Source organism: Cololabis saira, chromosome 16, assembly GCF_033807715.1.
Source record: "Cololabis saira isolate AMF1-May2022 chromosome 16, fColSai1.1, whole genome shotgun sequence".
Taxonomy (NCBI): Eukaryota; Metazoa; Chordata; class Actinopteri; order Beloniformes; family Belonidae; genus Cololabis; species Cololabis saira.
The window spans coordinates 22,415,060-22,427,911 of record NC_084602.1 but is presented as its reverse complement, the minus strand read 5'-3'; the positions used below and the strand labels follow the sequence as shown (position 1 = coordinate 22,427,911).

Below are 12,852 nucleotides of genomic sequence, written 5' to 3'. Positions count from 1 at the left end.
AAGTTATGCAACGTGCTCCAAGGCTGGTTCTTGTTGGTTAATGTAAAACACAAATAACTACGTTGCTATTACACAGACGAGGATGCCTTTCACCCTCAGTCCCGCCAGGAGAACATGATCTGCTCAAACAAACTCCAGCAGAAAAATAGCTCACAACGTGTTAATAACACACCACTTCTGACGCTGCAGCCACTTGATCGTACAGGACACACGGTTGTAGCTCCAAATCAAACATTTGTGCAGATAAATCTCACCTTAACATCCTCCATCCACGAGCATGGTCACGCTTCTGCCACGTCATCAACGGGGGACTCTAGCTGAGCGCTGATTGGTCGAAAATAGCAGGGAATCGATTTCTGATTGGATAATCTTTTTCGGCGTGTAAAATGCGACGGAACCGCGGACACACGTGATAGGAGTGATAAACAACAACAGAGAGCAGCTGATGAGTCGATAAGTGGAGATTATAAAAGTCAGTCCGGGGGAAGATGGTTTCAGAGAGTCTGTCCTTAGGCACGCCGAGTCCCCTCAGTCTGTAACGATGAGCATCAATAACGGTGCGCACGCAGACTTTTACAGGAATGGCACCGACAACTGTGAGGAGACCCCTTTACTGGGGAATGTGAGTACTTTATTTATTTATACTATTAAATGTGTGTGCATTCAGGCATCAACGCTGCCGTTTATTTCGCAGTTTGGATAGGAAAAGTTTTGACTGAAAGTATTTATGACACAGACATCACATGAGCTGAAGCTGACACCTCAGTTTCCTCTGGGTTTTGCTTCTGTCAGCACTTCCTTCAGTTCCTTCATTTCCTTCATCTTTTTTCCACTGAACTTTTTTTTCCTTCTACCTGAATTAAGATATTATCGATGTCTTTGTACTTTCTGAAAGATATTTACAGTTGTTTTATTGTATTTTCTATCAGTATCAGTAAACATCATAGGCAGGATATCAGGATATTATTATTATTGTTATTATTATTATTATTATTATAGGCAGGATATCTTCAGTGATAGTAACAGCTAACATTTATTGCAGATTAATTCATTCCAATGCTTTTCGAGGTTCAATAACTTTGTATGAGCTCAAAAAGGGGTTTAAAGGAATGTCTTAATCTAAATCTTTATTATCAGTATGTGGAACCATCCATTATATGGAGTAGCTTCAATGGTTTACAGTTATTTTTTGTGACTTTGTCTGATTTGTATTTTATCTAGTTGTAAAATAACAACAAAATATGAAAAATGTCTATAGAATTTTCACACAGTGAGTTTTATCTTAAATACCATCCACATTAAACACTCAGGAAGGGTGGAAAAAAGCAGAAGTTGGACCCATGTGAAGTTTGCCTTCTATTTCAACATTTATAAGTATGCGATCTGACATGGGGGTGGGCTGTAAAACATGACCAACAACAACAGCTCAAAACAGTAATTCAGTTCAGTGAATAAAAATACTTAACATTGGAGAAAACATATAAATAGGGTATGCTTAAAAGCTTTATTTCAGTGTAATGACGGAAACAGGCTGCGTTCAAGCACATATGTGTGCAGACACACATACATATGGACAAAGGGACCTGGGGTCTCTGTTATTGGTGATTACTTCCCACAGATAATGCCATCAGGTCCCACCAGATTTGTCTTCCACTAATAATACTACTACTGTCATTTAGCAGACGCTTTTATCCATGTCTTTGAAGAGTTTGGACACCAAATGAACACGTCAGACTCTTTGTTGTGTTATCTGCACACTCCCTGTAATAATTATTGACGGCTCCATTGCTGACCTGCCGGGGGAGGCAGCTCATGTGAGGGGATGATGTTGGCATCGTGGTGGTTGCATTTGGTCTGCAAAAATGTTTAGGTAGAGAACAAGTGGGAAAATAACATTCATGTGAATGCTAGGGTGCAGGTTTTCCCAGCAGAAGATTAGATTGTAACAAGGTGAGCTGTGTGTACTCCTGTTAGCCATGAGTGGTCATGATGTTATGGCTGATCTGTGTGTATACTGTGTGTGTATAGTCTTAGTCATTTTATGTCTCTGTAATATAGTTTGCTAGATTTTTGTTTCATATTGTGGCCAGTCTTTATTTGCATCCCTCTGGTCCTGGTAGGGTACTTCCTCTCTTGCAGTGCTGTAACTGGGTGAATCCGATTGAGCGGCCCACAGGTCAATCCAAGCTTGTTGTGACACTGACACCAGAGTTGCCACTTGTTCTGTCCAGGATATCCCCCATTAGAGAGGTCAAGCAGTTTGTACAGCTCCCCTTATCCTGAGCTCAGGCAGCTGTCCTGCAGCCAACAGCTTAAATCCCACCCCATCCATTCCCATTTCCATTCCTTGATCCTGCATGCCACTGCAATGTTGTTTCATGACATCCATCATCAGGGTGGGCCAGTTGTTCTTAATACTGCCATTCTTGATATTGCCATGAGCAATCTTCCCAAGGCACTTGGAGAATAATCAGACCTCTTCTTTGGCTGCTTCTGTAGTTATGTGTGTATAAATATCACTGTTGTACTTGCTGTGTGTGCAGGGTTCAGCACCAGCCAGAACCACAGGAGCCTCCTTTGTTTCCTGTGTGTTTAACCTGATGAACGCTATCATGGGCAGTGGTATACTGGGGTTGGCCTATGCCATGGCCAGCACTGGAATAGTTGGTTTTGGGTAAGAGTGCTTTAATTCCAGTCCTTTCTTTTTTTAATACATTTTTCATGTACAAGTTACAAGAACATTTTTGTTTTTTCTCTGCCTTTCCTATCTAGAATCCTCTTGGTGCTGGTGTCCAGTCTGGCAGCGTACTCTATACATCTCCTTCTCAAACTGTGTGACCAAACAGGTGAGAGACTGTAAATGGATGCAGTGTTTATCTCGAGATAACACATCCCTGTGGGTTTATCTATGTGATTACACCCTGACTTCCCACCCTGAACTATATCTGCTGTTTTATTCCTGATTAAATCAATGTGTTAGGAAACAACCTGTCTTTTCTAATTACTCATTAATCAGGTCCTGGTTAAAATTGAATCGGACGGCTTTGTGTCCCTCTTTCTAACATTAAAGAATGATTGATTAAGGTTCAAAAGCGCCAATAGAAGAGATAATTAGAAGAGATAATAGTAGAATATGCATGCAACTGATATCTGCTGAATTCCTGCAGATATTGTGTAATCCTAAACAAGACCTCTATGCCTAATTATTTAATTTTTTAATTTGTCTGGAGGTATTAACTCGTATGAAGACCTTGGAGGGAAAGCCTTGCAGAAACCAGGACAAGTAAGTGTTGCCTTCTGGACTACTGTGAGTTCACCCAGTCAGTCGTTTTATACACCTAAACAGTTCCACAATTAGAGAATGAAAAGGAAATGGTAATAATAATTCTTACTTTTACCTTTCTATTTGCTTTTTTGTGGATAGCATGAACCCGAAATATTTTATGTTTCTTCTCGTCACTTTAATTCGTCAATACATGTGCATATTTGCATCTCAGGCCTGCAAAACACTTCTAAACAAGTGGGAGAGTAAAGCTTTAATATAACAATGTTGTGCTTCTTCCTTGTAATGGTTGAAAAGCTCTTTGCTGTTAAGGGATACCGAGGCAGAATGTTGTTTTCGTTAAAAAGAACATGCCCACAAAATATGATGTCGTTTTGGAATAATATTTTGCTCTAAAGTCTCAGCTTATTTATTTATTTATTTTTTTCATTGTTGCTGCCATCAGAGACGTGTAAAAGACCTTTGTCAAGTTTCTGATACAAGCTTGTGCCATCATAGACCCTGGTTTTTGGACTTATTGGTTTATTTTATTTATTTAACCAGGTAAGTCAGTTGAGAACAATTTCTCATTTACAATGACGACCTGGGCAATAGGCAACACAAAGAGTCACTTATTGGTAATACAGTATGTCCTGGTTCCTTTCATCCGTGGTCTGCAGAACACTGCACTCATTTCTTCTATAAAGATCTGGATCACTAATCCATCCAACCACAGCACACGTTTCCCATGCGTGATGTCACATACCAGACGCCTCAGAGTCCAGAGATGTCAAAACCCCCCTCTGGACAAAAGTAACATAAGGCTTATTTCTGCTGCTTAAAATTGGCATTTGTTATTGTAGAGCTTGATAAAGGTTTTTCTCACTAATCCATTTCCCATGCGGTCATATATCAGCTGGTAATTCTAATGACGGTTCTTCCACGGCGCCCTGTGAGGGATCAGCAGTCCAGTGTGTCCTCAGGTCTGCCTGTATTTGCTCCTCAAAGGCTCAGCTTCTTATATATGAGAATTATTATTAATTCTGCAGCATCTTTTATATTATTTTATATAAGATGCTGATTTTCTGTCACTACAGTCATATCGTTGCATCACCTATTTAAAATAACATGATTATTTTTTCAGTCAACTCCTAACTAGATGTAGATTGCCACTTATTAACTTTTGAGGGAATATGTTGCAGTCCTGAATTACAAACATCTATTTTACAAGTGAAGTGAAGATGACAAAAAAAACAAACATATAATATCATGGGTTCTTATTGTCTGCTCATAAATAGATTACTAACAAACTACCTTGTTTGGCTTTTATGTAGATTGTTTAAAATTTTCCTTCATCGTCAGAACTTTTTCAGATTTGCAGATTTTTTTTTTTTTTAGCTTGACCACAAACTTCTTTCTTACTAACTGTTTTCTTGAAATTTTCTCCAGGTTATGGTCGGAATTGCAATTCTCATCCAAAATGTCGGTGGTAAGTCGTCTTCCAATCCATCCACCCATCCTTCAGTGTGCACTAACAGACATTATTTCTGACATACTGGTCATAAAGTGATTATATGGGTTGTTATAAGAAGAGTGAGATAAGAGTGGGGATTGCTGCAGTCGGCTTGTTTATTTTAGCAGCAGATATTGCCCCCTGCTGGTGATCAGACAGATGCAAATGCCCCCCCCTCCCCCGGTATGGCTTTTATGTAGACTCCGTGATAACCTCTGACCCTGCAGCCGCCCTCTCAGCCCCGCCCCCTGGGTCTGCAACATGACATCTCCTCTAATTGATCACTGATGCTAAACCCACTCCCAAGCTGCGTGTGGGGAGAAACCTAGTGGGAGTTCTCCTTTTTTATTTTTACCCCTTACTTTTGTCTCCAGTGCCATCTCAGCTCATTTCACAGACTGTGTCTTCTCCTCAGACAGCTGAGAGCTGAGGCGATACCTCCTCTGCCGTCATTAGCGGTACGGCTGAGTGGATTACTGCCGTGCCCTCTGGTATGTTTGTGGTTTTCCCAGCATGGGGCAGTGTGTGCTAGAGTGTGAGAGCCAGCACTCCAACATGCATCTGTCTATACCCCTGGCCCCTTTTATAAGAGTGCAATTAGCCTCACTCTGGGTAAACATTCATCTGTGCTGCCACGGGCTGATGGGCCAATTGACCTTAATTACTGACCAGCCCCTAGCTCTCGCGGCCCGCCTCTCTCCTGGCACTTAATGAAACGAAAGTGGCCCTGTCTTCTGTTGAACACACTCTCTCCAGCTATTTGCTGACCACACACAGTGGGCTTTCCCTCAATTTTCCTTGAACTTTACATACATGCTGATTATTAGAATCTGTTTTCTTACCACTTGGCCAATAACAATCCTCTTTGTTCACTCAAGGGCCATTTATGTTTGAATATGTAAGTATGACCCCACCAGGAATACTCATAGAAGTGTTGCAAGTAACCAGCTGCATGAAACTAAACCGTCCCATCATGTCTGTACTGTGATTTCTGTCAGTGTTGTTATTTGTTTGTGTGGTTGAATACTTTTTTTTCTCACGGTTTGTCAGACTTGATGGATAAACCTTTTGCTGTCAGACATATTGGCTAATATACTAAAGCAAGCGCTGCCTCAGACTGTGTTGCTTTTAAATGTCAGTAGTCCTTCTCAGACAGTGAGTACTTGTATCTGTGTGGGCTGGAGGGTTGTTGGAGGAATTTTCTTTTATAAACAAATACAGGATCTTAGGGATTATAGCTTGGATTATTTAACGGCGAGTGCAGGACCTGCCCCGGGGCAAAAAGGGCCTGGCTAATTCTGCATATGCCTGGTTTCACAAATCTAAATCCCTTAACACTGCAGCTCAATTTAACTGACCACACACTGCATCTAAATTGCTTTTTCAGACCAAAACGAGCCTTCATGACTTCAAGTCATAACCCTCCCCCCCCCTTTATTTCTCATTTTTCTCCTGGAGTTTTTCAAGGCCGACTCTCAGGAAGTAACCCCGATCCTCTCTGATTGACTGTCTGAGCACAGGGGGAAGTATCCCGTTTCCCTGTAAGGTGGAGAAAGGGTGGAAGTACCTGGATTAGCGTCAGAGATCATTATTGTTAGCATTCCTGCTCCCTCACCCAGCCTCTGGCTGCTGCGCACGCCCTCCGATAGTCTGCATAACGTCTGCATAACGTCTGCATAACGTCTGCTCGTCTGTACCAAAGGCTTTGCCGGTGATTCCCCCTGAAACTGCCTTCCTCGCCTTTTTTGTGCGACCCCTCGTTATGTTATCCGTTTCCTCACGTTGGAAATACGCATCATCCTCTCACGACTTACGAGTGCTTGTGGCAGGACTAAATCGTCTACTGTGTTTGTGCATGATTGTCTTGAATTTAGTTTATGTATTTATTTTGTTCTCCCTCCCTCTCCATCTCCTCAGCCATGGCATCCTATTTGTTCATCTTCAAATCAGAGTTTCCTGCAGCCATCGATAGCTTCTTGAGCCCAGAAGACACAGGGTGGGTTCATACTGTGTGGCTCTGCTTTGCTGATGTATTATTATTTTTTTTTTACATTTTATTTTATTTTATCTCAAACAGCTGTGGGGGAATCATTCTTATACATTTGCTACACTACCGTTACCATGATATTTCACTCTAGATTATATGTTTGACACCTTTGCACCATAAAGTTACACAAGCAGGAATTAATTTTGCAATAAGAAGCCGTAAAAAGATCATGTATTCATGATGGAGGGAGCCATTCATCACATATGAGCGGCCTGTGTGTTTCATTGGCCTGCGGTGGATGAGGCTGCAGCTTCTCACCCTCACAGAGACGAGTCCCTGTCCAAGAATGTAATGTCTATCACCTTATTATTGGCCACACTGGTTTAAGCGAGACTTGTAGCAGCTCTTGGCCCCATCCATCAACATCTGAATCTTCCACACACAGCTGCTTTGTATTAGTGCGCTCCTTTCACCCCCAAATCTCTCACACATGTTCCCCAGAATCAGACTGATACAAGGGGATATCAGTTTTGCCATTCTAATTACAGCTCACTGCTGAGGGAAGCCAAACATTTTCTGTTAATGAGTGGCTTTGGGATGTTAACAGACACCCACTCAATTCCACCAAAAGCCTAAATAAATGACTTGTTTTGTATTAAAACGTGTTTTTTGGTTGTTTTTTTTTTTTGGCCCATTTATCATTATGCGGTAGAGCGAAAACACAGTCAGTCTTTTTGTGTTTGCTCTAAGGGGCTGTGCGTGCTGTTTCTGTCATCGTGTTTTACATTCAGCAGCAAGGCCAAGAACATGGACAGCTGTGGATTTGGGATCGCTCTGCGGCGGCCAGCTTCATGCTGCTCTTCAGCCTGTGTGGAGATGACTTGCTGGCAAGCCTTAACTATGTCGCTTTGTGTCCTGCATCTTGTTCTAGCATGAAATGTCCCACATTACACGGGTCCTCTAGGTATCCTGTACCTTCACAGTGAACTTGGGGCCTCTTGAGGTTTGATCTTAGTCTGCTGGAGTAAATGTGATTGGACACAAGAGTGTTGGCATCACAGCTTGAGTTTCCCTGAAATCCAGTTATGGAGCAGAAACTGTTGTAGACGCAGAGTCAAATCCATCAGCGCTTTTGGTAACGCCACAGCTGTGAAACTGCCAAGCAGGGGTCAGTGGGTGTTGATGTGTTTGGAGCAGGTGCTGCTGAGTCTGGAAGCCCCATAAAGAGCAGTGGAGCCAGTCCCTCACGACCCCATGCCGTGGTCCAACATACAGCAGCAACAAGCAGTGCCCTTCCCACCCAACCCCGACCCCAGCGGAGCCGGCATGCCTTCCACATGTGTCACCTCCAACGCCGCCCCTCCTCCTCCTCCTCCTCCTCTTCTTCCTTTAGTTCCCCCAATCCCGAATAAACCGCCAAGGCTATCCCTCGGCAAAGGAAAATATTTTTCCCCCCTCTCTAAAAACCCCTGCAAGTGAAATGTGGTCTCATCTGATGGAGCGACACAACGTTTGCGTTCGAATTACATAATTGTTATGTTTTGCAAGAGCTAAAGCCTTTAATTCATACCATATGATGGATCTGTCGCTCTGTATTTGAGCAAGAAAAGGAGACAGATTTCCAGAGCTGGTCCATTTTAAAGGATGGAAAGTCGGCCTCTGCTGCCCCTAACATTTCAGGACACAGGAGATGATGATGATGATGATGATGATGATGAGGAAGAGGAGTTCACTTAAATCCATAACTATATCCTGGTTTTGTCTTTCAGAAAAGCCTGGTATGAAGATGGCAGGGTGCTTCTGATCCTAATCACAGTTTGTGTTGTTCTGCCTCTGTCGATGTTGCCCAAAATTGGTAAATCAGTAGACACCCCAGCCTGAAACTGAACTCTGACGGGTTTGAATCGTGGCATCTTACCAGATCTGTTCTCCCTCTCACAGGCTTCCTGGGTTACACCAGCAGTCTCGCCTTCTTCTTCATGCTGTATTTTGCCGTTGTGGTAAGCTCCGGTTTACACCTCCGAAACCTCATTTTAGTGTGTTTCTTCCATTCTTGACATGTTGTATTGTCTCATCTCTAGATCGTGGTGAAGAAGTGGTCCATTCCCTGCCCGCTGCCTCATAATGTCACTACCCTTTCAGGCAATTTAAAGGTACAAATAAACATTTCCTTCAATCTCGTCAAACAAACAGATGCAGATTATACACCAGAGGTGAGAAGACATTCTCCAAAGCCCTGCGTCACATGTTAAATGATTCAGAGTTGTTTCATCTCTTCATAAACAGAATTCTGAAAGTTGACCAGTGGGTTATTTGTTCTGATGTCACTGCTCCACTTTGCTGTACGTCTTCTAGCATTCTCTTTAAATGAGATGTTTTTTGGGTTTAAGTTGAATAACATACTTAGCCAGATCAAAGTTTTTCTCTTTTTCTTCTTATTTAAAAGAGTCTTAAGCCTTTTTTTTCACTCTTTGCCTTTTGTATTAACATGTTGGAATATTGATCCTCTTCTGAGCTTTAGGAGGAGTGACTTCAGATAGTTTTCTATTGAAAATATACAAATATTTGCACTTCTGCAGCCCGTGTCATCACACTACCACCACCTTGGTTTGTTGTTGGGATAGTGTATTTATTGTTGACTCACGCCAAACATCATGAACTATGTCTGAATGGAGAAATAACTTATTGTCGTCATTTAAATTCTGAATGTGTCCCAGACATTTATACGTTTCTATTCAAGTTCTTTAGAAATGTTTAATCCATCACTTTTAGACTGAAAAGTGAGTACTTTTTTTTTCTTTTTATTTCTTTTTAGCGTTCATGGTTTACTTCAGCTTTTCACAGAAACTTAAGATCTTGGATTAACTCCTGTCCAAGTCTTTTTCAGAGCTCTAGTAGTACTTTGTCTTTGGCATCATTTCAGGTGGATGGGCTCTGCAGAATTGACTGCTGCTGCAAATGGGATCCCACTGGTGTTTTTCTTTTCAGTTGCTTTGGTGCCTTTTTTGTGCCTTCTTTTGCTACATGGAGCCATGATGCAGGCATACAGACAGATATCACCCAGTACACCAAATCTGAGACACATCAAATGATCATTTTCACATAGATGAGACATTTGGGCTTCACAGTTTTCACCTTTTTTGCAGTGTGTGAACTCTGTCGTTTTAGTTTAGTCTTTTTAAACATTTGTTTTGAACTATTTAACAACAAAAATGTTTTACACATTTCATTTTTAATTTTGGGATAAAATGGTAAAAAAAGTCTGGTGTAAATATTTGACATATTATCATGCCAAATGTTTGGAGATGTGTCCCTGTTTATTCTGAAATGGTAGTTGTGACCAAATGTTCGCCTGTAATTCTGAGGTCGGTAGTCTGGACCAGATGTCCATGCACACAGGATTATGAAGGAACCGAGGTTATTATGTTTTGTGATTTTTGTCAGCTTTGTCTGATGAGGACCAGACAGATCTGTGCTTGGTGAATAGCGCAGGAAGTCCAAGTGACCTCGTCTGATCCTGGAAATGAACTCTGACCTTTAGAAATGATATACCTTTCTACTTCTCCAGAGCTTACACAGGTTACCTTGAGTGATTGTTTTCCTCTATAACTGTGAAGTCATGCAGTGGATTGTGATTTCCGTTTGAACCGTCACTGCAGAAGTCTTCTTGTTTCAGAAAAAAATAACAGGCTCCCTCTTTTCCCCTTTGTTTTCTCCAGATATTAAATGTCAATGACTCAGAATGCACACCCAAACTCTTCATTATCTCCATTAAGGTTTGTATATGAAGCCAGAGTTGGTTTTATTTTTGTCTGTTGTTGTTTTTTATGTTTTTTGTTGCGAGAAGTTGTTTAATGCCAGTTTTTGACTCTGCTCACAGGTCACTTTTACTTATAAACGGGGTCTGTATATGTGGAGGTCGCTATTTGGTGCAAGTTACATCTATGTAAGATGTTAATAAAGCGTCCATGTTTCCACTCATCTGTGACTGGTGTGTTGCAGAGTGCCTATGCCATCCCAACAATGGCCTTCTCCTTTCTGTGCCACACGGCTATCCTGCCAATCTACTGCGAGCTGGAACGGTCAGCACAGCAGCTTTGATTTTAATCTCTGCCAGAAGTCCCCAAACTAGCCGATGACTTGTAAACAAGAATATATCTGGTGTCTTTCAGACCTAGCAAGGTTAGGATGCAGAACATTGCCAACATCAGTATCGGCCTCAGCTTTCTGCTTTATTTCATTTCTGCGCTGTTTGGCTACCTCACCTTCTACAGTAAGTCTGCAGGGACATGCATCATCAAGTCAAAAGCATGTTCTGTCTCTTCCCTCACTCTTCTTATGTACTTTTAGGTCATGTGGACTCTGAGCTCTTACTTGGTTATGATGCTTACTTGCCACGGGACATCATGGTGATGACGGTTCGATTGGCCATCCTCCTCTCCGTGCTGCTCACTGTACCACTGATACACTTCCCGGTGAGTGCAGCGCCTGCACACTAGTCTGGAAACTTGCTGGTACTGAATCGTATCTCTTATTTTTGGAGGTTTTGCTTATTTCAGGGAAAATGCTTGAATACATTTATTCAAGAGTGTGTTTATTGATCTTCTAGATTCCAAAAACTGTCACTGGTGCCTAGAAGATATATATTCATAGTGATCCATTTTATCTTCATCTCTTAAGTTATGTTTGCATTTTGTATCTGCTCTAAAAGCTTTTTGGTCTGAACTGTTCTTGTGTGGGTGCAACAGGCTCGTAAGGCAGTGATTTTGCTTCTTTATGGAAGACGCGAGTTCTCCTGGCTGATCCACATCATCTCGACCCTATCCATCCTGAGTGTGGTGCTGATGCTGGCCATCTTTGTCCCTGATATAAGCACCGTGTTTGGAGTTGTAGGTGTGTGATATTTCTGGAAATATCGGGGAATAAAGCAGATTTTGGCTGCCTATTGTGTTCTCAAATGTGAAGAGATCTTAAAAGCAGCTGCTGCATGTATCATTCCACTGCTATTGATTATCACGTCTGAAATCATGCTATCTGCTCATAAATAATTCATGTTGCAGTCCTGCTCCGACAGTTTCTGAAGCTTCTGTTATCAGACATACACCATGTTGCCAGTGAAACTGAAGAGCCCTCTGTGTTTGTTTCTCAGGGTCGACAATGTCCAGCTGCCTGCTGTTTGTTTTTCCAGGAATATTCTACCTCAAGATCAACACAGAACGTCTCAGGTCTTTTGACTCCATCGGGGTAAATGCACAACGTCCAATATACATCAATTTGAAGCATTTTATTCTTTGTGCTGACATTATTTTTGCCTTTTTTGTCATTAGGCTGCAATTCTCGTGGTTTTTGGCTTGCTTATGGGGGTTACCAGTCTCTCAGCCATCATCATCACGTGGGTGAAGGGCTCTTAAGTCTCTCGAGCCCAAACCAAGAGCAAATAAAGGGAAACACTCCACAAAGAAAAGGGAACAGACAAACGATAAACAGCATCACCTCAAGAACGTTAATTGTGGTAAAACTGTTTTGAAACTATTTTGTATCTGTAGATGTTTTATTTAAGGCCAAACTTTTGTATATGTTTCTTACTTCGTCTTACAAGGATGAATAAGATATTACAGCATTAGTTTTGTGTTGTCGTTGAATTTTTTCTATCTTGAAGATGTTTTTGCACAGCAGGGAAAATCATGTACTATGGTGCTACGAATGTATAATAAACTTTCTTGACCAAAAACGCCTACGTTTATATTGACCCCCTCGCCCTTTATTTGTCACTGCTCTTTCTTTTATAACCTCTGCTCAGTTTTCTGCATCAGTAAATGCAATTTAAAAACGGACTCGTCACTTTTGTTTGTTACAATATCTTGGCATTGCATGAAAGATTGCATTGTTTATATAGTGGCATGTCAGTTTGCACATTTAACCACTGAGATGACTTAATCAGTAGTGCGGGAGGCTCATCGGCGTAAACATCTCTGCGTGTTTGATTGGCAGGTATTGTATTAACGCTGAGACCCGCTCCTCTGGGTTCAGCTTGAAGCAAATGAAAGCCACATGCTCTGCACGTTTCTAATCATGAAGCTGTTTAGATTG

General features: G+C 41.6%; 1 protein-coding gene across 1 annotated transcript; it reads left to right on the top strand.

The window, feature by feature from the left end:
- Nucleotides 1-410: 410 nt before the first annotated feature.
- On the top strand, nucleotides 411-12,596 carry slc38a6 (solute carrier family 38 member 6). Its single transcript, XM_061743963.1, has 16 exons — nucleotides 411-622; nucleotides 2,544-2,674; nucleotides 2,773-2,846; nucleotides 3,231-3,283; nucleotides 4,712-4,751; nucleotides 6,693-6,771; nucleotides 8,532-8,617; nucleotides 8,704-8,762; nucleotides 8,844-8,915; nucleotides 10,482-10,538; nucleotides 10,765-10,844; nucleotides 10,935-11,035; nucleotides 11,113-11,237; nucleotides 11,511-11,655; nucleotides 11,912-12,006; nucleotides 12,090-12,596. Exons 1-16 carry the CDS (start codon nucleotides 542-544, stop codon nucleotides 12,171-12,173), a joined length of 1,362 nt encoding a protein of 453 aa, XP_061599947.1. The 5' UTR covers nucleotides 411-541; the 3' UTR covers nucleotides 12,174-12,596.
- The last annotated feature ends 256 nt before the right edge of the window (nucleotides 12,597-12,852 follow it).